At 42.6% G+C, this 26,180-nt stretch overlaps 1 protein-coding gene across 4 annotated transcripts; it reads left to right on the top strand.

Moving 5' to 3' along the window:
- On the top strand, window positions 1-25,045 carry OTULINL (OTU deubiquitinase with linear linkage specificity like). Of its 4 annotated transcripts, none has more exons than XM_058023778.1 (8): window positions 1-111; window positions 15,553-15,712; window positions 15,821-15,852; window positions 15,957-16,048; window positions 18,203-18,352; window positions 19,146-19,274; window positions 21,449-21,721; window positions 22,817-25,045. In XM_058023778.1, the coding sequence occupies exons 1-8, from the start codon at window positions 18-20 to the stop codon at window positions 22,994-22,996; spliced, it is 1,110 nt and encodes a 369-aa protein (XP_057879761.1). In that variant the 5' UTR covers window positions 1-17; the 3' UTR covers window positions 22,997-25,045. The 4 variants fall into 4 exon arrangements, with proteins under 4 accessions (XP_057879761.1, XP_057879770.1, XP_057879790.1 ...); XM_058023787.1 differs by lacking the exon at window positions 1-111 and adding an exon at window positions 3,528-3,622; XM_058023807.1 differs by lacking the exon at window positions 1-111 and adding an exon at window positions 3,668-3,828.
- The last annotated feature ends 1,135 nt before the right edge of the window (window positions 25,046-26,180 follow it).

The following is a 26,180-nucleotide window of genomic DNA, read 5'->3' as shown; positions in this document are numbered from 1 at the left end:
GATACTCTGGAGAGGAGATGCAGAGGCAACATGACAGAGGGGCCAGCAAGAACAGAAACCACTTCATTGAACACAAAAACAGAAGCAGAATTAGCTCAGAGAGAAGAGTTGGTAAGTTCATTCTGCTGTGCTATAAATTTTGGCATGTCAACAAACTGGTGATCAGCTAGAGAAAATCCTGTGCTGCTGATTGCAGCTGCATGGTTACTACTTTTACCTGTGTGTCGAACCACCTGACCTTGATAGTAGTAATAAGTTGTGATAAACAAGGAAATGGTTCTTGACTGTTAAAAAGGGCTTGAAAAACTGAAGGAGGAAGCTGTCACCAGTTTTGCACCTCGGCTTCCTACTTTTACTGGGTTGGATGCTGCTGCCTTTGTCTCAGCACTTGTTTGGAATTGCTAACATTCTTTGTGCCATGATTATAATCCTGCTGCTCACCTGCAGATGAGCACAGCAGTTGCTTTGGCTACCGATTCATGGGCTTAAACAGACCCAGGCAAAATGTCTTCACACTTGCTTAGCAATGGCTTTCAGTATAAGCTTTTGTTTTAATTACTGTGCACTTCTCACGTGGGTACAAGCAGAGGGAGGTAGTCACTGTCATGGCTGCAGCTGGAAAATGCCATGACCTGCAGAAGAACCTGGAGGTTCATGTTGTGGGAAAGTTCATAATACTCCCCTAAAGGAAGAAAATGCCATAAATATCCCTAAGTAGTACAACTTTTCCATCAGCACATAGCCCTGTTTGAGTATCAGAAACATATGCAAAATGCCATGACCAGGAAGTCTGGAGGAAGATAATCCAGTTTAGGCTGCCTCCAGTCTGAGCTCCCTGGAGCTGTCCCCTTGTCCCTGCAGAGCTGCTGCCTACTCAGAGGCAAAGCAGAGAATGCATTATTTCTGCTGAAACCTACTGAATGCATGCACTGTGTAAGGCCTGCTCTGTCTCCCTACAGTGTTCTGTGGGAGCAGGTCCAGAGAAGGACCATGAAGTTGATAAGAGCACTGGAGCACCTCCAGGAAGACAGACTGAGAAAGTTGTGGTTGTTCAGCCTGGAGAAAGGAGATTGTGTGCAGACCTCTTAGCAACCTTCCTGCATCTGAAGGGAGCTTGCAGGGAAGCTGGAGAGGGACTCTTTGTCAGGAGCTACAGTGATAGGACAAGGGGTAATGGGTTCAAACTGAAAGTGGGGAAATTTAGGTTAGATATTAGGAAAAAATTCTTTACTGTGAGGATGGTGAGACACTGGAACAGATTGCCCAGGAGGGCTGTGGATGCCCCATCCCTGGCAGGGGTAGTGGGACTAGATGATTTTTCAAGGCTCCTTCCAGCCCTAAACATTCTATGATTCTCTGAAATATTTTAGAGAAGCTGACATTTTCTGAAGCAGCATGTTTCCAATTCTGCAGAGTCTGTGAAAGAAACTGCCTTCCAGTTAGCTGCTATTTCCATTTCTGCTGTTGATACCAGCTCAGATCTGGATCTTGTTTGCCCTCTCCAGGATTATCCTAACCCACATTCATCTCACAGGAACAGCACACACAGACCAGCCCAACAGTGCAGGAGGGTTGTGTGTTACCTGGCTCAGTCTTACAGTGGTGTTTGTATCCAACAGGTTGTGTGTTACCTGGCTCAGTCTTACAGTGGTGTTTGTATCCAACACCAAGGAGGGAGGCAGGTGGAAGCTGTCCCATCTCACTCATAAGGAGGAGAGACAACATTTTCCTGCCAAAGCCTGCAAAGGTCATAGAAAACTCTTATTGACTCAGGGAAGAGGTCCAGAAAGAGCTTAAGGAGAAAGAAAGGGCACTATGGACAGTGTTAGTTTAAAAAAGTCTCTCAAGAGGTTTCAGGTAAGTGATCTCTGAATGACTGACTGACTTATTGATTGATTGACTGATTGACTGTCCCAGGGCTTACCCCCATGCATAGAGGCCCAAGGCCATGCTCCAGATTGCAAATGCATGGGGGAGAGAGCAGAGAGCTGTGAAGTGGGAAGGACTCACTGATACAGGGCTTGATCTGTAGACATTGTACCATACATTTAATCTCTCTCCTCTGATGAGTCAGCAGCCAGATAAACAATCACTTTCAAGCCTGCTTGCACAGATAAATCACCAATTAAATCCTAAGATCTTAACACAGGTTAAGAGAATGTAGAAAGATGCAAACCTGGATTTAACTGCAATGCTAAACCATCTTCTGCCACCAACACTGGCCTGGCCAAGACATGAAAAAAGGTGGAAAGAGAAGCTGAAGGATGTGATAACTGCAGACAAGATCTGGAAATAAAATAAATAAATTCCAGCCACCTTCAAGCCTTTGCAGGTGGATGCCATGCGAGCTGTACTCTGGCATGTCTCTCAGCTGCAGCTCCTGAGACACAGCTACACTAAACACAATCTGCAAGTACAGAGAGAAAGCACCAGGAAACTGGTGCTGTGGAGAGGCACAGAGGTGGCACTTAGGAAATTTTTTTCAAATGGATTTTTTGATGGAGCGGCACACAGTGCTACTTACACAACTGACAGCTTTAGGCCTCTTAAGTCAACTGTTTACTTTTGCTATTTTTAGCTGGGTTTTAAGCCTAGATTTTCTTTTACTTGGATAAATGTATCTATGACTTTCTGCAAATGCAACTAAGGGAATGCTTGGCACACCAATATTTAGCAGGTTTTGCCTATTTTGTTCCTTGCCCAGATTAACTGAGATGGAGGAAGAAAAATCTGATATTCATGCCAGGTGATATAAATCTCTTCAGTGTTTCATGAAAAGTCTTGATCTTCAACCACTTTAATATCTTGTGGTATTTTAGGGGAAAAAAACCAAACAAACCCAAACAAAATCCAATAACAGAAGATTGTGTAAGTTTGTCTTAGCTCTGTATGGGAGCAAACTGCTTGTAACTCTGTAAAAGACTTAAGTCTTTGTTAGGACCATCACAATTCCTTTCTGTTTATCCTGCAAAGTTCTTAATGAGATGGAAGAATACTATTCTTTAATGTGTAGCCAGAAAAGAAAGTATACCAGTCTATGCAAATTCTCTACATACATGTGAGAAATAACACATGAAAGGCTATTATAAGGGAAGGTACTTGGCAAAGGGGAATTTCTTTTTGGATGAATGCACACCATTTTGTTAAAAGGTGAGGAAATCAACATTTAATGGCAGGGAAAAAACAAAAAACAACCAATAACTTCAAAGTTATTAAGTTGTGGTTACATTTAATGGCTATATTTTAAACAGATGATGATGGTGTTGGTCTCCATTCAGGGAGCTGGAATCCCTAGAAGTGTTTCAGGCAACCCCATCCCTGGAAGAGTTTCAGAGTCAGGTTGGATGGGGCTTTCAGCAACCTGGTCTAGTGGGAAGCGTCCCTGCCCATGGCAGAGGGTTGGAACTAGATGATCTTTAGGGCCTCTTCCAGGTCAAACCATGGCACGATTCCATGCTGCTACAAAATGTAAAAGAGCGTGGTGTGACACCCGAGCACAGACAGTATCTCACTGCCGGAGAAGCGGCACGGGTTGCTGTGGAAATGGAGAACTCCGCTGGGAGACAGGCCGAGAGACGGTGACAGGGCTTATCCCTCCCTCCCGGCTCCAGGGCACGGCCAGGTGGGATTGGGATCGGGGCGGCCCCGCGGGATCCCCGCCCCGGGCGGTGCCGGCGCTGCCTTTGGAGCCGGGCGGGATCCCGGGGAGGCAGGAGGAGTCGGCGCTGCCTTTGGAGCCGGGCGGGATCCCGGGGAGGCAGGAGGAGTCGGCGCTGCCTTTGGAGCCGGGCGGGACCCCGGGGAGGCAGGACGAAAGCGGCCGAGCGGGTGAGGCGCGGTGGGGCTGGTGGGCGGGCTCGGAGGGCCCCCGGAGTCGCGGCGAGGGTTTGGCTTTATTTGCCAAATTTCTTTATTTTCCCCCCTGCTTTATTTTCCACTTGACTCTTTGGGGGCCGTTTTCCAGGAGTGGCGGTAGCCGGAAAGCTGCTCCTAGGGCTATCCCGGCAGGACAGCCCGGCTGTGCTCCCGCCCGTGTGGGGCCGGGGCCCGCGGGCGTGAGGGGAAATGCCGGGAGCGTGAGGGGCTGAGCTGCCCTGGGAACTGCTGTGTCCTGAGGGCGGAATTGGCGCCGGCATGCGTGGGGATCGGGATTGTAAAACAGCAGCGTGAGCCTCTTTCAGCTCGGGCATTCGGCCGGTCTTTGGGCCTTTGCTTCGGGGGCGGTAATTTTTTTTTGGTTTTTTCTTTTCCTTACTATGTGCAGTGTGAATCTACGTGTTGCAGACTGGCTTGTATTCCCGTCAGAAAGGTGAAGGTTTAGGAAAAAGGGGCTCATAAATGCAGGTGTGTGTGATTCAGGAGGATCCAGGACAGGGCCGGGTGCAGGTGGTTCTCGGTGTCAGGAATCCTGAACATGATCCAGGTGGCCAGGAAAGCCAAGGGCATCCCGGTCTGTGTCAGCAACAGTGCGGCCAGCAGGAGCAGGGCAGCGATTGTCCAACTGTGCTCAGCACTGCTGAGGGCACAGCTCAAATCCAGTTCTGGGCCCTTCTCTACAGTAAAGACACTGAGGGGCTGGAGCATGTCCAGAGAAGGAAGAGCAGCTGTGGTTGTGAAGTGTCTGCAGCACAAGTTCCATGAAAAGCAGCAGAGGGAAGCCTGGAGAAAAGAAGGGTCAGGGTTGACATTTTTGCTCTCTAACTACCTAAAGGAGGTTGTAGCCAGGTTAGGGGTCAGTCTATTCTCTCAGGTAACAAGTCATACCAGGAGAGATTTAGATTAGATATCAGGGAAAATTTCTTGGCTGAAATGGCGTTCAGGCATCAGAACAGGCTGCCCAGGGAAGTGGTTGAGTCACTGTCCCTGGAGATATTTATTAGACATATAGATGCGGCACTTGGGGACATGGTTTAGTGGTGGGCTTGGCAGTGCTGGGTTAACAGTTAGGCTTAATTTTAAAGGCCTTTTTCAGCCTAAATGATCCTGTGATCTCTTATATCACTGAGAAGGGGTTGTTCAGACTGAGCATACTGTGCACTATCAACTTGCTTTAATGCTGTACATTCTGTGGTACATTTCTGCTTTGATGGTTACTCATCCCGTTCTCATTTTGCACTGCCTTTCTTACTAAACCAGCTTGTTTTCTCTTTGGAGGAGCTGTACAAATTGCATGCAGCTCATACTTTCATTTTTGCAGTGGAGAGAGAGACAGATTTCTGTGGTATTCAGTGGGTGAGTTGAAGCTAGCACGGCGCTACCTGCTCCATTGCTAATTCGTGCAAGTACCGTTATTCCCACTTCCGTCCTCTGGCCCGCTCCAGTTTCAGCAAGTGGTGAAACAAAGAGGCAAAATATGTAAAACAGGAAGTAATGACAGGCTAAGAAAGCTTCTTTGTAGTCACTGAAGCGTGCTTCTTCAAGAATTTCATTTCTTTGCTAGTGGACAGATAATTTGATTAGAAACTGAGGGTGGTCTCCTGGTGGTAGGAGGAAAAGATGCCATTTTCATATCTATAAAACACTACCAGGTGAAGGGTGTTGGAATTGATTTTGGAGGGGAGAAACAGCATGAACTGCTTGTCAACATTTAAATCTAAGTGCTTTTATGGATAAGTATCTGTATTTGGGATTTTTAAAAAATTAATTTTTGTAGTTCTGAGGTTTTTTGCCATTTTTGGATGTAAGGGGTTTTTGACTTTAACTGTTTGGAATATGTTAAAGTGAAAAAACACCACCACCTGCCTAGGTGGTGTTCATTTCCCATTCAGCATCACGACTTTCTGTCCACCTGTTTCTTAGATACAGTTTCCAGTTGAATCTTCACATCTTATCTACCAAGGATCAGACAACAAACATGAAAGGGTTTTTCCAAAATGTATGCAGTTTTTCTTGAGCTTAATGTTTGAAAATGTTTGATCTTGCATGACTACCCAGGCAAATGAGTTGAGATTTCAGAAATACTTCTGCTGAACCTCCTGACCCCACACAGCTGAACTGTGGGTGCCAGACTGTCCTAGGAGAGATTATTATGGTTATAATTTACTTGTTTTAAAAACACAGGGAATAACCAGTGCTCAGGAGTCAAAAGGGAATATAATTACACTGCTTTCATTACACTTGCATAACTAAATTTGGGTGTGATTAGAATGGCATAAGGTTTACCTTAAGGAGCTTCTTAATCTCCTCCTGTTTTAGGCTGTGAAATTATTTTTTTAATTACCTTTGGGCTGCCTAAGTCATATTCTAGTGGCATTTGATGGCGGTCTGACTTCTGAAAGAGTTACAGTACTCTTTAAAGTGAAACACTAACCTGGGTTGCTTTCTGACATCTGGCCCTGAGTCACTTCAAGATGTGTTTTCTGCTTTGATGGAATTTGGGGAGGCCCAGTGAGCACAGGGCATCCTTTCCTCACTCCTGGCCTGGTGCAGCTGGCCTGGTGCCAGTGTGCAGCAGCAACAGGGAGCTCTGCCCATGTGCTCCACTGCTGGCATTCCCAGCATGGCAGATGCCAGTTCCTCAGTGCATGGTTGCAGTGCTCTGGATCAGACAGCAATGCTGTACCTTTCAGGAAGACAGAGAAACAGCTGCCTGTTAGTGGAAAGGTCAGAGTTTCATGATAGAAAACACGAGTTCCACTTCTTCAGCCACAGCAATGGAAAAGCAGTCACTGGCAGTTTTAAGAGGGGTGTTTGTTGCTAGGAATGTTGTACCAATTCTGAGGTGTTAGAGTTTGGTTTGTGTATTACAAAATTTGGTTTGATGAAAGGTTTGGTTTTTTTCCCCATGAACAATGTGACTCATGACTGGACTATCTGTTGCTTGATAACACAAAAGCATTACAAAAAACCCAAAAGAGTTGTGTCCCAGCATAAATGAGGACATAAAGGAAGTAAGGAGACTACTGTCCACTTCTTGAGAGGGCTCAAGTGAAGGCAAACATTGTAAAATATTTCAAAACTTGTACAGCTTTCTTCATGAATTTTCTGAGAAATTTGGAAGTCAGCATCTTTTGGTTTCTTTTCAGCCTTATGCTGTGCTTGTAGCTTCTTCCCATTTTTTCACTGCTCTGCACACTATGCATTTTTGGCATCTTCCAGATCAGAGTGCCTGGGATTTCTCTGCAGCCTATGGGGACATGCTGGAAGCTCCTGACAGAGAGAGCAAGTGTGTGTCTCTGGCTCCTGTCCCCATGTCACCAGTGAGGACAGATGTCACTATGTACCTGTGCAGAGGGATGTGTCCAGCAAGGCAGCTTGTACTGCCTGCACTTTTCTTTCAACAGACATCTTTCTGAGGAGAATGCTGTCGGCTGAGCAGAAGACGTGTTCTCTTACTTGAGCCCTACTCTGTGATGGTGGAGGGTTAAAGGTGTGGCAAGATGTGGCTGTATGTGCTCAGTCTCTGGTCCTTTTGGTAGTTCTTCTTCAGCAGGACCCCATCTCAAGTGCCTTGTCCATACATAGCATGTTGCTAAGGTTTTCCCCATATTTGAAGTGTTCAGCATTTATGTTTCCAGGGCAGGGTAGTCACATTGGGTAAATGATGCTTTGAAAGTGAGAAATGCGTACCTTGGCATCAAACTGGTGCCTTGATATGATGTGGTGTCTGTGAGGCTTTGACCATCCTTAAGTCTGCCCTTGTGTCTGTGCAGCAAAGCAGCTCCAAGGCAAGGTGCTTGGCACTGCCTGAAGGTCAGCTGCCACCAGGAAACCACAGAATGGTTTGGGTTGGAAGGGACCTTGCAGTCCTTTTGGTTCCAACCCCCTGCCATGCACAGGGACACTTTTCACTAGGCAGGCTGCTCAGAACTCCATCCAACCTGGCCTTAAACACTTTCAGGGATGGGACATCCACCACTTCTTTGGGCAGCCTGTCCCAGTGCCCTCACCAGCCTCACAGTGAAGAATCTACCTAATATCTAACCTAAGCCTGCCCTCTTTCAATCTAAAGCCATCACCCCTTCTGTCACTAAATTCCTTCATAAAAAGTCCATCTCCATCTTTGCTGTAGGCCCCTTTAGGTACTGGAAGGTGCTATAAGGTCTTCTAGGAGCCTTCCAGGCTGAACAACCACAGCTCTTTTATTCTGTTCTCATTAGAGACGTGCTTCATGCCCCAGGTCATCCTCATGGCCTCCTCCATGGACCTTGCACCATTAGGTCCACATCCTTCTAATTCCAGGGGTCCCAGAGCTGGATGCAGTACTGCAGGTGGGGTCTCACCACAGGGGAGGGCAGAATCACCTCCCTCGAATGGCCAGCAAGGTTTGAATTGCCAAGTTTGTGCAAAATCAGTCTTTTGCAAACTTAAACACTGGTTTCAAGATCGATCAAGATAGATCAAGATCAGGTCTATCTGTACGACAAAGAGAAGCCTTACCTGCTTTTCCCAGTTTTGCTCTGAGCACAGCACCATGCCAGGGGTTTGTCTGTGAGCAGCTTGGAGATATGTTTATTGTTCTTCAATTGTGGTTTCATTTTGGATTATTTCCTGCACGTGAATTTCAGCTGTGACCTTCTTGCCAGAGGCCAAGGCCTTAAAATAGGGGGTTTCATATAAATGAAGAACTTTAAAAATTATACTGCTGGGCTCCATGACAGAAACTGTCCAGGACCCTGTATTTCATTTTCTTACTTCACAGAGTAAGTCACGCTTACTTTGTCTGCCAAGTGACAGGCCCTCAAAAAGAGCTCAATATGCAAGGTCACACTTAGCTGTATTTTACAGGAGTGCATGATTAGTATTTCATTTAGTCCTTGCCACGTAGCTGTCTGGTTTTTAGGCAGTTTGAGCAAATGCAGAGGTGTCAGGGAGCTGTGGTCTATTGATCCCTGTGACTGATGTCTGGAGTGCTTTGCTTAAAAGTTCTCTTGCATCCAAATGTCTGTAAAAATACCAACTGTGCATTAGCATTGACAGTAATGACAGTGATGTTATTATGCATGATAATACTAATGCTACTAATAATGTGCTTTTACAAGTAGAAAGCTCTTGCACAGAATATTCTGAGTTCTTGGATCACCTTTTTATGAAATGTTTCTGTTAGATATGAATTTGGTATTACACTGAGGAATAACTTAAATTTCAGTGATTATCTTGATGCAGTCAGTTTTACCTTTCAGTATGCTTTTTTTTTGTGTAGTATTTTAGGCCAGAAGTGCCTGGTAATGCACTCTCCCAAAAAGGCAGAGGACTCCTGTGTGCTTGAGCTAATTAAAATATGCCAGTTTGGAAGTGCTGCCCTTGAGATGATGGAGAGAGAGCAGGCTTTAAACACTCCAGCTACTTCCATACAAGTACCATGAGCTGTGCAGAATAAAGCTGAAGTTTTGGCTTTGGTCAGACTGGGCACTGAGAGGCAGAGGGGAAGAGATGCAAGAGCAATTTCTGCCATTTGCATTCAGAGTGATGGCTTTGATATTTTGCTTTCTTTGACCTTGCTTTGTGCTTCTAATTGACCTTGAAAAGAGGGGAGACACAAGTAAAACACTGCTGGAATAACTCTGCACATACCTGCTGAGGAAGCACGGGCTTTGTGATCTGGTGCACCCCCAGGAGATAGGAATAATTTGTGATTATTAATCATAAATTATATGTAATTACTAATCCACGTGAAAAATGCACAGCTCTGCACCATCAGCGCACAGAACTGGGTGCACTCAGGAGAGGGCCCTGCTCTGAAGACAGACACAAAATCTGTGTGGGTGTGGGGTGCAGCAGTCAGACCCAGTACAGAGATGGGAATGATGAGCAGCATGGATATAGTTTGGTGAGATGGGGCTGGCTTTCTGCTTGGACAGTGAACAAGCTCAGAAGAGTTGACTTTTTTGTTTGTCATGGGTTACTTGATCCTGCTGTTTTCCTGGATATCAGTTGGGATAACTTTTTATCACCAGATAGTTTAAAATTCCTTGGACTGTCCTGTGTCGTGTGCTTACAAAGCATCCAGGCAGAGCCAGGGGCACTTCCTGCACTGGGAAACCCCAGGAGTGGGGCAGCTGCCTGGAGAGACCAGGAGGAATGCTGCCGGTGGTGTGCCCAGCCACCTAGTGACTGTGCATCCTTGGAGGGCGGGGTGGGTGGTGCAGGTCCTGTGCTCTCTAGCAAACAAGATTTAAAAATCAGGAGGAGAAAAATTACTGTTACTGCTAAGAAAGACTTAAGACTTCTTTTTCCCCCCCAACCAGGTTTCAGTTATCTAGGCATATCAACATAAAAAAAAAAAAATATGCATTTATACTTGGGATGCTCAGGAGGAAAGTATTTCCTTTATTCTGTTATTCCTTCATTCTATTTCCTTTATCGTTTGGATTCAGCATGGCAAAAAAAAAAGAAAAGAAAAGCATTTTGAGAATTGTGAAGCAACCATGAGTGGCATTAGGGGTGACTCAACATGCAACTCTGCAGCAGGCAGAATAGGAATTCTTAGAGTGGGCTTCTTTCAAATAATAGATTTAGTGCATTTACGTAAGTTCTGTTTGAAGTGTACAGGCATTAAATAGCAATTCTGAATGGGAACAGATTTTTTTCCACATTAAGAAAAAAACAGTAGCAGATATTTCATAGGTTCCTTCTTTAAAAGGAGGTTATTTTATTTTTTAATTTTTTTTTAATAGGAATAAGAGTTTTAGAGAGATTCATGTTTTTTTAATGGCATGAAATGCTTTTCATGTGTTTCTCATCCAATATTCTGGACTGTAAATTCTCAGAAGGCTTCTGTCATGCTGTTTCTTACTTAAATGGAAGTGGGGCTAAGCATTATTCATCTTGGATGAAGCACCCTGTGCCTTAAAAAGGAAGCTGAATTGTACAGGAAACGAACAACTGAACTTTCCTTTTGTTCTCGTAGGCATTTGTAGAGAGAAAATGGTATGTGCAGGCTAAGGCATGCATTAATATCTTGATTATATAGCTGAAAGTGGTTTTGTAATTCTAGTTGGGTATATTTTAGGTGATCACCCAGTAGGTAAGAACACATTATAGTTGTTGCTGCACAGCAGCAATAAGTTGTGTCACAACTGGATAGATACATTACCACCACCAGTTACTGTTGATGATCAGGGAGTCTGAAGAAGGCTGCTAGTTCTATATTCTCTGTATTTTTCAGAAAAAAAAAAAAAAAAAAAAAAAAGAAAGACTGAGGGAGCTAAGAGGGCTCTTGGAAAAGCCCTACGCAGAAGATTTGTGTAAATAAAACCTTTCTTGCAACTGATGGGCCTCAGTGTTACCAAAACTATTCTCTTTTCTAGATAATTGTGTGATTCTACTTGTGGTTTGGGGCTGGCATTCTCATTTGTTTTTTGTTTTTTTTTGATTAGAAGGTATCTGATCAGCAGACATGGTTGAACTTGTGATAAGTCATTGATGATTAGAATCTTTGTCTGCAAATTATTTTCTTTTCCTTATTATATCAAGGAGAGAGCCTCATCTTTCCTGTTTGTTAGAGCACATGAATGTTGCTCAACAAGTTGACGTTGCTTTATTCTGTAAAGGAAGGGGTCTGTAATGAAATAGTTATTGACTTAAGCAGTGCTTCTCACATATCTTGGTGTTTGATCTGTTTTCAGTATTTTTCTTTTTTTTGTGTGTGATGCTGATCATAAACTGGGAAACAAAAGAATTTGTAATCTCTTGGCACCACTTAAAAAGACATATTTCTCTCTTCTAAACTCCTATGTGATATAATCTTCTGTAGGTGTTGAATTTGTATAATTAATAATTTTTCTGTGTCTCCCTCTTGGTTCATTCAGTTGAGGTCTATGTACACATGTGCCTCATGGTTGAGCCTGCTCTATGAGGGTAAGTTTCTTTGTTTTCCCTTAAAAGAGGGACTTAGCCTTTTCTGTAACATACCAGGGGCTGATGATGTAAAATCTGAAAACCAGCAATGTGCAGCAACGTGAGGAGAACTGCATGCACACCTTGAACACAGGCAGACTTGGGCCTCCCTGCCAAGCTTTGCATGTCTCAGTTCAGGGGTCTCCCTTCCTAGCTCTGCATCCAACAGAGGAGGGAGAAGGAGGGGTTCAGGTGGGGCAGCAGAAGGGCTGGCACAGAGGCATCCCACATTCTGCCTCCCTCTTTGAATGAGGGTGTACCTGCTTTTTGGGAACTGGGAACATAATTTTGTGTGATGGGAGTATGGAACCTGGCCACTTCATGGTGACAAGTGCTATGTCCTGCTTTCAGTACCAAAAAGACCATGAAGAGGAATGCCCCAAAAAAGAAATCATTCTGTCATGTTTTAATTTGGGAAGATGCTCTGCTGTCTTTCTGATGGCCTTGTTAATGGTATGGAGGAAAACAATAAAGGGTGATTGCACCATCAGACATGCTGGGATATTCAGTAATGCATACAGTGCTGCCTGCTAGTTCCCAACTGATCTCTGACATTTTGCATTTCATCAATTATACATAATTAAGGTGGCAGCCTCCAAAAAAATTGTGAGGGAGTCAAATCCTTTAGAGATTCTTCCTGAGTTACTTGAGAATGAAACAGATGTTTCTTACTTATCTTTTTTTCTGGCCTTTTTCGTTGGTTTTTTCCTTCTGCGTGTCTCTCCTGCTGACTTTGCAGGGGGCAAAAGCTTAAGGCTTGGCACTAGCAGGAAGCTGATGTGGCATGAAAAGAAAACATGGTGAACTACTTGCTCTGTAAGATAAACATTGCTATTAGCTCCTGATCAACTCCAGCGCTGTTCAGCCTCTGTTCTTCCAAATTTCTGCATGGCAGAAGAGTCAGGCCTCCCTGTCATGCTGGTGCTCACAGTCAGTCTTCAAGAAGATGGAAGCCCAGCAGCTGGTCACAGCACCAACTGCTCCTTAGCTGTCACTGCCTCCTGAGGAGCAGGATGAATTGTGCCCTTATTCCAGGGAATGGATTTAATGTAAAAATCTGTGGGCTTATTGTGTTCCCCCCACTAATGTGTTATTAATTTAATTGCTCATTGGTTTCTGAAGACTTCTGAAAGGTGCAGGGAGGGGTGTGGCAAGGTCTATTTTAAGCTGCTGCCTTCTTTAATTTATGCTTATGATGTATTTTTACCAGCAGCACTTTGTGATCCAACTGCTACTTCTAAATGTCATTTGCTTGAATAAAAAATGTAATTAATTTCTAAATGTGACACGAGCACTGAAAATATTAACTGAATCACAGAGTGTTGTTCGAACAGCAGCTTTCCCATGACAGGAGGGAGAGTTCCTGAAGTCCAGGGTATGCTGCAATACAAGTGTAGCAAAAATACTCAAAATCACTTGTTTGCAGGTTTTTCCATTGTCCATTAGGCTTTCTTCTAGGGAAATACCCATGTTGAATAAAAATGGGCGAGCATTATTTGGTTATCTCATGTTCTCTGACACTGATTTGTGTTTCTGATGGAAACCAGTAACCCTGTGCTTCCCAGCACTCCTTGAAGAGCAGTTGCTCAAGCCCCTGTTAGCCATAGGCATTGAAAGAGAGATGGTTGAACTCCAGTACCTGAGGTTTTTTCAGTATTATCACCATCAAAAACTTTTCCAAAAGATTGCTTGATTCAGTTTAAAAACTGATGCAGAGCTGTCATCCTTCTGCCTGTTAAAAGGGATAAGGGAAGAAATTTTGCATTCACGTGTATTTCTTGGTTCTCCATAATGCAAAGTATGTAATTTTAACAGATGGACCAGCTCTTGATTTTTTTATAGAGCTAGTTTGTTCAAAATCAAATGTGGGAGTGAAGTCATACAGTCCTTTTACGTAATGACATTAAAGTCTGCTGCAACTTTCCTTTGATATTGTGTATTTAAACTGGTGTTAATTTCAGTCGTCATTTGGTTTGCATACAGCAGTGTAAATCCAGAATACCCTGGGCTGATACTGATCCTTGGGCTGAACATCTGTGAGCCATCAGGTTCCGTTCTAGTGGACAGAAGATTCAGTTATTCAGAGTCCATGGAGGTTTTTTTTCCAATGCTGATGCATTTATCTTAAAGAAGAGAGAGAAAAAATTGCAGTTGCTTGATTCTGCTGGGGTTGTCATTTCTCTAGGTAGAAGTTTGTGTGCTTATTGAGAGTGTGCCTACCTGTGGCCCTCAGGAGGAAGTGGGAGTGTGTTTATATGTGTGTGTTAGCTGTAAGTGGGAGTTCCTGGTTTTTCTATGAAGTTTTCCATTTCCAAACCTTACAGCTGATATTTTGTTGTCTTTTATTTGGCATCAGTAATAAACTGGAGTTTTCTGGAGCTTCAGAACTAGCACACCAACCCCACCTCTGATTACTTAAACTTTATGGACACCTTTTCATTTACAGCTCTTAACGTGCCTTTAGTTCACAGGAGAGTCAAGGTCTGTGTCTCACCACCAGATGACTTGCATACAAAACCTTGTAATAAAACTTCAAGCAACAGAATATTGGGAAAGGCCAAGTATCAGCACTGCTCTGTGTATATATGCAACAGTGCTCGTAAAAATGAGTGCATCACTGTTTATCTTGTTGCTAAGGTTAGAATTGATACGTAACTCTTTGACGGGATTGTTGTCCGCAGTGCATGGGCTTAATTTACTTGGAAAACTTAAGCCCCTCTTAAATTTCCTGCTAAAGCCAGGAGGGGCAGAAGTTCAGCTGACGTAAAACTATGTGGAATGAGTAATCCCCTCTGCAGACTCCCTGGAGAAGGATCTTTTCAGCCTTCTCTGTGGATGCCTCTATAAAAAGTTGAGTTCTTTTAAGGTTTTGTACTAAATCAATAAATAAGTTAATAACAGAGCAGCTGTTCATCATGAGCTCTGAGAATTTCCTAAATTCAAATTTCTCACTTAGGGAGATGATGCCTTTGTCAACTGTTCAGTCTCCAGGCCCTCTTTCACTTCTAGGTCTTCTCATCAACAATAGACAACCTTCCCTAACCTTGTCTGTAATGCCAGGGAAGCAACAGAACCTTGTCCTTGTTTATGTCTGTGAAGTAAGCGTGTACCCTCTCTGTGATGATCTCCTGAGCTTTCTGCCAAATCCCTGGGGAGAATCTTTCTCTGGAGTTTTAAATTGACCCTAAATTTACCCAAATTGAGGCAGGAACATTCCTTTAATTCCCCAGGCAGTCATATGATGCTTAGTCAGCTAATATTGCCTTATATGGCCCATTTGTTGACTACAAGTAAGTCCTACAAACCTTTTAAGTCGTGTCTTTAAAGCCACAACTTAGAGACAAAATAATGACAGTACACGTCTCTAAATCAGCACATCCTGAAGTAAAAAAGAATAACAGTTTTTTGTTATTTTTGTTTTTTTTGTTATTGATTAGTGTGTTTGATGCCAGTCTTCCTGGGACTCCATTGTAACTACATATGTAGCCTTCACTGTGTGCAGGATACTGTGGAAATGTGAACTCTATGCTCCCAAGGCCCTAGAAACTTGAAAACCTTAAGTAAAATATATTAATCTTTTGCATGTCATGTTTTGTGTTTCATTTGAAGTGATATCATGTTTGGATGATCTTTCTTTTTGCAAGAAAACAAACAGAAACAAGTAGTTCAAAACAGTGATAAGATTTTTCCTTTCTCTTTTGATCCCTATTTTAGGAAGGCATGAGGTGTGGTCCTGGAAAACAGCCAGCAAGGAATCCCTGTGTCTCATGTGGCAGAAAGTGAAAGTGCAGCTAATGTTAAGCATGTCCTTCCTCACTGCTCTTTTTTGGTATTGCAGAAGGCTGTACAGCTTTTTAGCACAGCTGCTGAAACGGTAGGTTTTTATTATGCAGACTTTAATCTTCCACACTGTTGTTTATTTCAGTAAACACTGATATTCAACACCCCCTCTTTGACACCTGTTCCATCATTTGTGTTTCAGGTGGAGCAACTACCTTCAGAGGCAACTCATAAGTAAGCTTTTTGTTGTCACTCCACATTCATTAATGACCCTCACAGCTTCCCTTTAGATGCACAACAGCAGGACATAACTAATCTGTGAATCAATCTCAATTTAGGGAATCTCAGTGTGCTGCCAGAAGTTGATCTACTTGGTTATAGTGCAAGAGAATGGAAAGGAGAAACAAAGCAGGCCAAACAGATGAGGGAGGTAAGAGTTAAATTTTAATCTCTGCATGAGGACAGGGGAGAACCAGCTCCTGGAAAAGGAGTAGCACTCTCAGCACAAACAGCTGCAGCAGCTATCAAGGCCTGCTGCACTGGCTAGTCAAATGAAAAGCAAATGGGACAGCACAAACACAGGTCTAAATAAAGAATGCAGCAGTGCAGGTCAAAATGTAGATCAGGTTTTAGTCTTGTATATGTTCTAAATTCCCTCTTCTAGCACCAGCAACCTTAACAGGAAAAATCATCCCCAGTGCTAAAGCCCAAACCCAAATAATGTGGTTTGGCTTAGGTGCTGTTACTTGGCCAGCCTTTGAGTTAAGGTAAAAACTCTTACTCCAGGGAGGAAGGAAGCACCACATCCATTTCTCTTCCAGGCTCTGAGGGCCCATGCTTGGCAGCCTTGCCCTCTCCAGCATCATCAGCTGCAGCTGGTGGCAGGCAGGGCAGGAGCTGGCATCTAACCTGTGCCAGCTTGGGTGCTGCCCAGCAGGCAGGGAGCTGGGGTGCTGGATGGTGGCCATCCCATGCCTTTGGGCACCGTCCCTCTGCTCCAGCTCTGCACCCAGCCCAGGTGCTTCTGTGCCAGTGCCTTCTCTTCCCCTGCACAGGGTGCTGCTGGCAAGACAGGCAGTTCAACTGCACTGGTGTATTTGACATGTATTGGCTTTAGGTCATGCTATCAGAATCTCAGAGCAAATGCATATCAAGAAGGACTTAAAGGGTAAAAAGAAGTTTATCCTACTGGTAAGGATAAACAGTAGCATAAAGGCATTGTAGAAAAAAGAAGATAGTTTTCAAAAAGCTGGAATTGGGTTCAGGTGATGAACAGAGAAAAGATACAGTTTTGCCACGTTAAATGCAGGAATGCAGCAGTACCAAGAGTTCACAGGACAACACACAAGGGAAAAAAACTATTTGGAGGAGCAAGTAACAGAAGGTAGCAAAACTTCTAATAAATTTGCAAGCCCATACTGGGCAAAAAGCCTTTCAGAAAATCTGTGAGCCTTGTGGATGACCAGACCTGAAAAGGAGACTCCTGTATATGGAGCAGTCAGTGGATGTCTGGTTGCATCATGTAGAAGTTGCCATGGTAAGGAGCGCATTTTAGGATGAGGTCTTGTGAGATCCAGCATATCATGCTTGCTTGTTCCCAAAAGGAACAATCCCATGTTTGTCTTGTCTCTCCCTTTTTCTGTCCTTGTCCTAGCTAAACAGTCCTTCTCCCTCTTTTGTGCTGGCTCCTGTCCTCTTTTGGATGTGGTACACCCAGATGGTGAGCTGATAAAGCAGGTCATCTAGAAAGAGGTTTCTCTGAGGCCCTCAAGCTTGCTGAAGCAGCAGGAAACTCCCTCAGCAGAAAGAGTCTAATAGGCTTACTATCTCAGCTGGTACAGTAAGGGTAAGGGGACAGAGTGCAGCTGAGAAGTGGTGGTGGGGTGGGGTGAGGGAGTAACCAAGACAAACCGAGGATGAGGAATTGAGACCATCCTGCTGCCCCCTTCAGGAAGCAAACTGGAAGTGATGGAGCCTGTGGGACTTGTAGAGTCCTCTCCCTAATTCTCTGCTAGTTTATTGCTCAGAATTGTCTCAGCAAGGGCTCAGATGGCAGCCAGTGGTAATGCAGAGTGTGTAGCTGGACCAAGGGCCGTCCACTTCAGCACAGAGCTGCCAGATCTGCTGTGCCTCAGGTCAGTGTTGCACCATGGGTTCAGGTCAATGTAAGGAGATGTTTTTTGCCAGAAGTAGTTTTCTCCATATACTCATTCCTGCCCTTTTGCTGCTGCATCTCACATGTCAGTGCAAATTGTTAGAATGGTTGAGGTTAAATCTATGTTGATCTGCTCTAATTTGGTTGACCATGTGAATGTTTACAGTAGCAACAGTGCAGAGACTCGAATGAGTTGCTGGGGTTTGGAAGGAATGCAGAATCACTCTTAATGGGCAGCGCCAGTCCAAGGTGTTTACAAAAACATTGTGTTTAACATTTCTGCGTGTATAAATCTTAAAAATACACTCTCTTGTTCCCGTAGCTCCCTCTTATGGGAGGGAGTAGTTTGGAATTGGACTTCAAACAACATGGGGTTTTTTTCCAAGGCTTAATATTTTTTAGTGCTAATTTTTCTTGGTCTGTTTCTAGGCATATGAAGAATTGTTTAGGAGCTGTCATATCAAATACCTGAGACAAGTCAGGAGGGACAACTACAGTGTAATAAGAGCGGTGCTTTTTCAGATATTCAGCCAAGGCATTCCTTTTCCTTCATGGATGAAGGAAAGAGATATATTGAAGGTAAAATTAATTTCCTAAATGGACACATTTTAGCTATCCATGCACAGCAGAAGAAAGCTGTGTTCAATGTGAAAAGTGGTATGCTGGCTGTCAAAATGGAGAATCACTGTCAGAATTCAAAGAGAAGTTTTTCAAACCCATTGAACTGCATTTAATTGAAAAACTGTCCCTAATCTAAATATACCGATGTGATCATGAGTCTAAATGATGTAACAAAAAAAAAAAAATAGTAGAAGTGGATGGATGAATGTATTAATGTTCCTGCTACCCTGCTAGATGTCACTCCCTTAACACAAGAGGTTATTTGCATCCTCCCCATCCACATCCATGCAATGTTCAGTGGCTCACTTAGGAGCTGCTGTGTTGCTGGAGCAGCAGGTATCCTGCCCTGAACTCCAGGAGCTTTTTCAGGAGACAGTGACAGGGAGGTGGGATCTATAGCTTTTGCCTGTAGAGATGTGTGTGCAGACTGGAAGGTGTCTGTAATCCTGAATACCTCACTAAATTTGGAAATATCCAGTTTTTCCAGAGTGTGGGTTATATATTTTGCTAAAGCATATTTTCATCTTTTTTTTTTTGGCTGGCCCTGTTTTAAAAGTTTCTTAAGGACTTGGCAGTTAAGTGGCTCCTCCTTCGTAGCATTTGAATTGTGAGGTCCATTTACTTTGTTGTTTGAACTGTACAAACAGCTGATAGAACCACATTGTAAATTGTATGTAGACAAATTTATATAACCTTATACTCTGCTTCTTGCTATGGTTATGATTAGCTTGCCTTTTATTTTTTTTCCCAGCTCCCTGAAAAGCTTTTGTATTCTCAAGGTTGTAACTGGATTCAGCAGTACAGTTTTGGGCCAGAAAGGTACACGGGCCCCAATGCCTTTGGGAAGCTGCGCAAATGCATGGAGGCCTTAAAGACAAACGTGAGTATCTGGGAAATGGTTGGGAGGAATAAAAGCCTTGAGAATTGGGTTCAGACAGAGTTAAGGAACTTCTGGTTGCATATTTGTGCATATTTGTGGGGCAGCCAGCCTCCCTCCCAGGTTCACACTGCTGAGTTGCTGGGAGGGCCATCGCCTCTCCTGCAGGGGAATCCAGGTTTTGGTGATCCACTAGGCCAAGCACTCAGGAGTTTCCTGCAAGTTAGGGAGGTCACCGTCCCCACAACTAGTCCTTACCATCAAGTGGCTCCTGAAGTATCTCATCATTTTGATTAAAAGTAAACATGGTGTATGAGATGCTTCTAGATTCCCTCCCAGCTGGAAAGGAGTAAACAAACAATGAATTTTCTTCTAAAACAATTGTATTTTCTTTGCTTCTATCCCCATTAAATGTTTTAATCATCAATTTTTGCTATAATTTCTCTCTGTAAGCTTGCACTTGATTGCAAAGACCTGTCAGCCTCACTGACCCCTCTGCTCAGCATTGCCAGATTGCCATCATCCCCAACCCAGGACTATAATTCTTATTTAATATAAGAATTATATTATAATATTCTTATTTAATATAATTAATATTTAAAACGTGGGGAGATTTAGTAGCCCCAAAGCCTTCTGAAAGAGAGATAAAGAGTTGGCCTGTCAAGACCTTGCACCTTTCTTGAGCTCCTCTGGGGTTTCGGCACATCTGCAGTGGTAGTAGTTGTTAATTAAAAACAAAACAAAACCCCAAACAGACTAATTTAAGCTCTAGAAACAAAGCATGAGAAAGAAAAAGAGGGGATTAAAACATGATTTGGTCCCTTGCCTGTGCCCTTGCTGTGCCAAAGTGCTGCATGTTCTTGAGGTGGGCCTGGTAGTTGTAAGGTGCAGTTATCGTTTTGTTCTGGTTGCTCTTTGCATTTCCCAGTGTTGGGTTATTTGGCTTTCATTTTTAGCTTGTTTTAGTTCTTTTAGCTGATGGTAGTGCATGAAGCATTTAATCTGCATTTTTAAGAAAAAAAAATTTAAGTTAAAAGAATGACTAAATCCTTACAATTAACAAATGGTTTCAAAGCAACTCTGTGATGCCTTATGCTATTACTGGGCATGAGGTATCACTCCCAGCTTTTTTTTTTGTTTGTTTGTTTTTTTTTTTTTAGTAAAGATGGTGTTTGGCCAGTGAGATGGATTTCTGCCTGTTTTTACTAACAGGGTTCTTTGCTGCCTTTCCCACCTCCATCATCATAGAATCATTTAATTTGGAAAAGTCCTTTAAGATCGTTAAGTCCCAGCCATTAACCCAGCACTAAACCATGTCCACAAGTGCTACATTTATACTTTTAAATATCTCCAGGGACAGTGACTCAACCATTTCCTTGGACTGCCTGTTCCAATGCTTAACAACACTTTTGATGAAGAATTTTCTTCTGGTATCCAATCAAAATCTCCCCTGGCAAAACTTCCGGCCTTTTCCTTTTATTCTATGACATGTTAGCTGGGAGAAAAGACCAATCTCCCACCTGGCTACACCCTCCTTTTAGGTAGTTGTAGAGTGTGATAAGATTTCCCCTTCAGCCTTGTTTTCTCCAGGCTAAACACCCCCAGCTCCCTCAGCTGCTCCTCATCAGACTTGTGCTCCAGACCCTTCACCAGCTCCACTGCCATTCTCTGGACACACTCCAGCACCTCCAATGTCCTACTCATAGAGAGGGACAAGAAGTGAACACAGGATTTGAGGTGTGGCCTCACCAGTGCTGAGTGCAGGGGGACAATCACTGCCCTGCTCCTGCTGGCCACACCATTGCTGGTACAGGCCAGGATGTCCTTGGCCTTCTTGGCCACCTGGGCACACGCTGGCTCATGTGCAGCTGCTGGACCAGCACTCTGCCTTTTCCACTCTTTTCCTCTGAGCCACTTTCCAGCCACTCTGTCCCCAGCCTGTAGCACAGCCTGGGGTTGCTGTCACCAGGCAGGGCCCAACACTTGGCCTTGTTGTACCTCAAACCATTGGCCTTGATCAGACTGGGGGCTGCTGCCTGCAAATGCTGTTGTGCCTGGGCTCTGTCGATTCATAGCTGCTTTACACTTAGACCAGGCTTTTGTTCCTGTTTTGCAATCTTTTGTGTTAAATAGAATTCTTAATAATTTTGCTTATATTCTTTTTCTGTGTGCTCCAGTGGGCTGAAATAAGTGCTACAAGAGATCATGAAGAAAGAGGAAGCATGTGTAATACACTATTTTCTGATGAAAGCAAGGAATACAAACTTTATGAGGCCATAAAATTCATCATGCTCTATGAAGTTGTCGAAGCCTATGAGCAGATAAAGAGCAGGGGCAAACCTGTACACAACCTTTTTAGCCTCCTCTTTGATCGTGACTCTTCATCTGACCCTCTGAGTTTCATGATGAATCATCTGAACTCCATAGGGGACTCTATTTGCTTAGACCAGGTAAGGATATAGATGAAAAATCACAAAACTTACTCCACCTTTGTAGTGATCAGGTGATTATATTATACATCATCCATGATAGCTGGCCCATTTTTTTTAAGTAGACTGAGGATAGCCATTTATCTTCCAGAAAAAAAAACTGCATTAAGAGCGGACCAAAAATAAATGCTACAGGTTATCAATAAGACATAGTTTAGAACAGTAGTAACTTTGATATTTAAAATAGTTTTAGATTATGCTGTTTTGACCAGTTGTTTTTCTTTTCCTATCTGTTCCACTATGCCAAATCCTGTAGCATCACTTTTTTCTTCCCACCCTGTGGTTCTCCTGAGATCTAATGCCTATTAAGAGTAGGTAGTAAGAACTCTACTAATCACCTTTATAAGTTAAGCTTTTTGTTTCCTGTTTTATAATTAGTGAGAAGTTCAGTGCTGACATACAAACTCCACACTGCCACTCTGCAAATGGTTTCACTTTCAGATGGTTGAAATTATTTTTTACAATCGATTTCAGTTATCAAGTCAATTGTTACGAGATGCAGTCAGATTTAGGAGCAGTTTGATTATAACTGGACAAAGTTCTGCTCTGTCTGGCTATGCCCAAGGATATGAACTTTTCCCAAACCTTTTTTTTTTTTTTTTCCTGATTAAGCAATCCATTGCAAGAAGTATCAATGAAGATGCTAGTTCTCTAGTTTCATATATGTGAAGTACCAAGAAACCTTTTGCTTGTGCTGTAATGTTTTCCATATGTAGCAAGTGATCACAAGGTGGCAGGCTTCCTATTTTTTCAGGTTGTATCAGTCTTGGTAACAGCTATTCCTTTCTTGCTCCCCAGTCAGCTGTGTGAGCTGGCTTGGGAGCAGGTTATTTATGGTGCCAGGCAGAGGATGAATGTTTCTACATGCAAAAGAGAAGGGGAAGGGCTGTTGGGAATCCCCTCAAACTTTTAATGCTTTTACTCCACTAGCAAAAGAGCTCCTTTTATTCTTTGTCGGCTATTTTGAAGCTAAATGACTTGCCTTAACTTGGATTACCTTCAGCTTAGTTTTTGAAGCCTAGAAATAAATGTCTTACAGATTTCTTTCATTTTTAGGTTGAACTGTGTCTTCTTGGATACTTACTTGAAGTAAAGATACGAGTTTACAGACTGCATAGGTTTAATACAGAGGAATTTCAAGTGAAGTATCCAGCTGAATACCGAAGGGAATGGAATGAGATTGCTCTCCTGACTGAGGATGACCACTACTATCACATTCCCCTTTTCAGAACGTGAAGGACCAGTGACTTTCTTTTTTCCTTTGTATTGTATAGTGAATGACCAGTTCCAGTGAATTAGGTTTCTAATCAGCAGCAGTAAAATCTTAAGAATGCTCATTAATGATTACAAAATGGTTTATGGGTTTATTGTGCAAACATTTTGCTTTCCCATTGCAGATCAGTTCACCATCAGTCAGCCATAAAAACCACAAAATATATTGCTATACTATCTGGGACTAAAAAATTATGTTTGAGGGCTGTCAGACAAAAAGTATTGGACTGCCTGACAAACGAAGGCAAATGTTATGCTGGGCTTTCTGCTGCTAGCCTAAGGGTTTACTCTGACATCCATGGATGGGTTATACTCAAGTGCCTAAAGCAATGACTGCCTTTCCCTACTCCTATCTGTCTCTAGCTAGGGAGGAAGACTCACAGAGGAGGGAAATCCCGAGGTCCCACAGTTTATATTCCATGCTATTTAACTTGCACTTACTTGGGATGGGAGGATATAAACTGGGGCCTCTGCATGGCTGCTTGAAATCCACTTGGCTTCCCTTGTTGCCAGAGCACCTCTCTCCAGGGATGGGCACAGCAAGCAGCAGCAGGTTGGACTTAACTTCAGACATGGGAAATGGAACTCTCTGTATCCAGTGATGCTCCCTGAAGGGGAAGAACTGTTACACAGGGGGAAGAATCAGCACACAGGAATACTGTGCCAGATGAATGGAAGATCTCCTGTGTAAGTGAGTAAAGTACATTGCTTTCTCCAAGGTAAAAAGGGCAGCGTTAAGAGGTAACACCCAACAGAGTCACAGCCAGTGGCTGTGTATGGCTTTGATCAACTTGTAAATCCTTTAAGGGCTGATTTCAACATTACCTGCCAAGATTTCCTTTGCAATTCATCTGAGAAAGCTCTGCATGGAATACAGGTCAAAACACTGCATTTTCAGAAAATATTAATTTTTTAATGCATTATATGAATTCAGCAGTGTTGCATATATGTTTTATCTTCTGATTATGTATTAATCTCCTTGCCTAAGATTGATATATTTAATTTAGACCTCTGTGTTTGAAGAAGTATGTCCAGGACAAGTAAATAAGATTTACCTTCCTACACGGAACATTTTGCTCAGTTCTGTTTTCTAGAAGAATCAATGTGTTTTGATTATTTCAAAATAATGGGCTTTAACTTGAAGAAGTATTAGATCTCGCAAAATATTTATGAAAAGCTTACAATGCCACAGGCTAATGGTTATATTGAAGAGGGTGGGATTTATTAAGAAACAAAGCCTCTCCTTTCCTTATCCTAGAGATATAGAGGGAGAGGCAGGTTTGTTTTATTAAACCTGCAGGATAAAATGCATGCCCGTAGCAGAAATGGGAACAGGGCCTGCAGGAGCCAAAGCAGCTGCATGAAGTATCTTCATGGTAATGCTTGGAGTCTGTGGAGTGTGCTCAGTTCCTTTGTGTAAAGAAAAGCTATTTTATCCCTTATGCTCCTTTTATTTGTGTGTATATGTGTGTATATATATATATTTATAAGTACAAACACCTGAGTTCTCTATTGTGGCTGTTTTGTTTTCTGAAAGTTTGGGTTCAGTTTTGTTAAATGATTTGTAGATTTTAATTAAGAAGGCTTGATAGCTGTAATAACTTCATCTCGTCAAAACCTGCACAGCAAGTACTTTTATTTATTAAAAGAAAGTTTTTTCACTGAATTAAATAATTTTCTTATTTTAGATTTGGTTTTGCTCTGCATGGGGAAAAGTTATAATACTTAAGTATAGAGTATTATTATCTATTTTGCATCAACAGTAACATTGACAGTTATCAATAAACTTATCTATATTTTATTCTTGTTTTGGAACAAACAGACGTACCATAAATAAGTATGTATTTTTGTAGTGGGCTTTTTAATGATTTGCATATTATTTGTGTTCAGGAATACAAAAGCGTTTCAGCTGAAAGTGATAACTTGTGAAAATGTACATTTTTGTGATCTTTGATCTTGAGCATATTAACAGCGGGGAATTAATAAAAATCTAAAACAGACAGTGGAATTTACCTCGCCAGTTTGGATGTTTGCATCTGAACCAGGTCACCTGAGCCAGGACTCTCTGCCTTGTCAGTGGAAGGCAGGGGCACATGGACAGCCAGAGGGGTGGGTCTTCAGAAGGGACTGGTTCTCTTCGCTGACTGCAGTGGGAGCTGGCAGTGACCAGCATAAATCTCTCTGCCCTAGATATTTAAAGTTAGATGAGATTAATGTTGTCTCAAGAATCCAGAAAGGACATACAGAAACAGATCTGCTGGCTTATCAGGTGTCAGAGGTGCCAGCCAAATCATGCCAGGAACAGAAATGGGAGGTGAAAATAGAGGAGCTTCAGGTGAGGATAATCACAAGTCTTAGAGATAAATGCAGAGAGGCTCATAAGAAACACTGAGACAGGTTTGGGGTTGCACTGAGTTTGAACCATATGTGTGCCTGTGTATATATATATATATATATATATATATATATATATATATATATATATATATATATATATATATATATATATATATATATGTATATATGTGCTTGGGGATGTGTGTATGTAAGAAAAATCCATAAAAAAGAAAATTATCTTCAATAAAGTGCATCTGAAACAAAGTGGTACCTATGTAAGTGACAGATGCTGGAGGATATTTTCCAGTCAGTGGCAGAGACAAATTTTCTGTTCAAATCCAGAAGCACACAGTCATTACAAATATTTTAAAAAGCAGTGTTTTAGGCAGCTAAATTCTGGATGTGTTACTTACTTACTATTTTTAGTTTAGCAAAAAGAATAAACCATACTGAAGCCTCAGTGTTGGATTTGGATTTTCCCCCAAACATGAAAATATGTGTCAAGAGTTTAACAGAGCAGCTGAAGAAAAGTGTATGCTTTATTGTAATGGGATAAAAAAGTCTTGCCGCTTGAATGTCATCTTTTTAAAAAACTGCATCTCAAAAAAATGTATGAACCATATCCAATATTTCATTTTAACTCCCAAAGATATACTGTCAGTCCTCATTCTTCAGCTCTAACACTGAAATTGCTTCTTGTCCAGTTTGTGGCTAAGTTGAAGCTAATTAAAAATTGCTCAGTGTGGGGTTTTTTTGCTGCTAACTTCACCTGCTTAGGCTCAGGGTGTTGAGTTCAATGTCTAGGAAATAG

The sequence above is a fragment of the Melospiza georgiana genome, chromosome 1 (assembly GCF_028018845.1).
Source record: "Melospiza georgiana isolate bMelGeo1 chromosome 1, bMelGeo1.pri, whole genome shotgun sequence".
Lineage (NCBI taxonomy): Eukaryota > Metazoa > Chordata > Aves > Passeriformes > Passerellidae > Melospiza > Melospiza georgiana.
Note: the sequence above shows the minus strand (reverse complement) of the source record. Positions and strands in the feature narration are given on the sequence as shown.

Coding starts and splice junctions, on each gene's coding strand:
- OTULINL (XM_058023778.1), top strand. CDS start 18: ATGCAGAGGCAACATGACAGAGGGGCCAGCAAGAACAGAAACCACTTC. Junction 15,853..15,956: donor CCTTCAGAGGCAACTCATAA/GTAAGCTTTTTG, acceptor ATCTCAATTTAG/GGAATCTCAGTGTGCTGCCA. Junction 18,353..19,145: donor AGGAAAGAGATATATTGAAG/GTAAAATTAATT, acceptor TTTTTTTCCCAG/CTCCCTGAAAAGCTTTTGTA.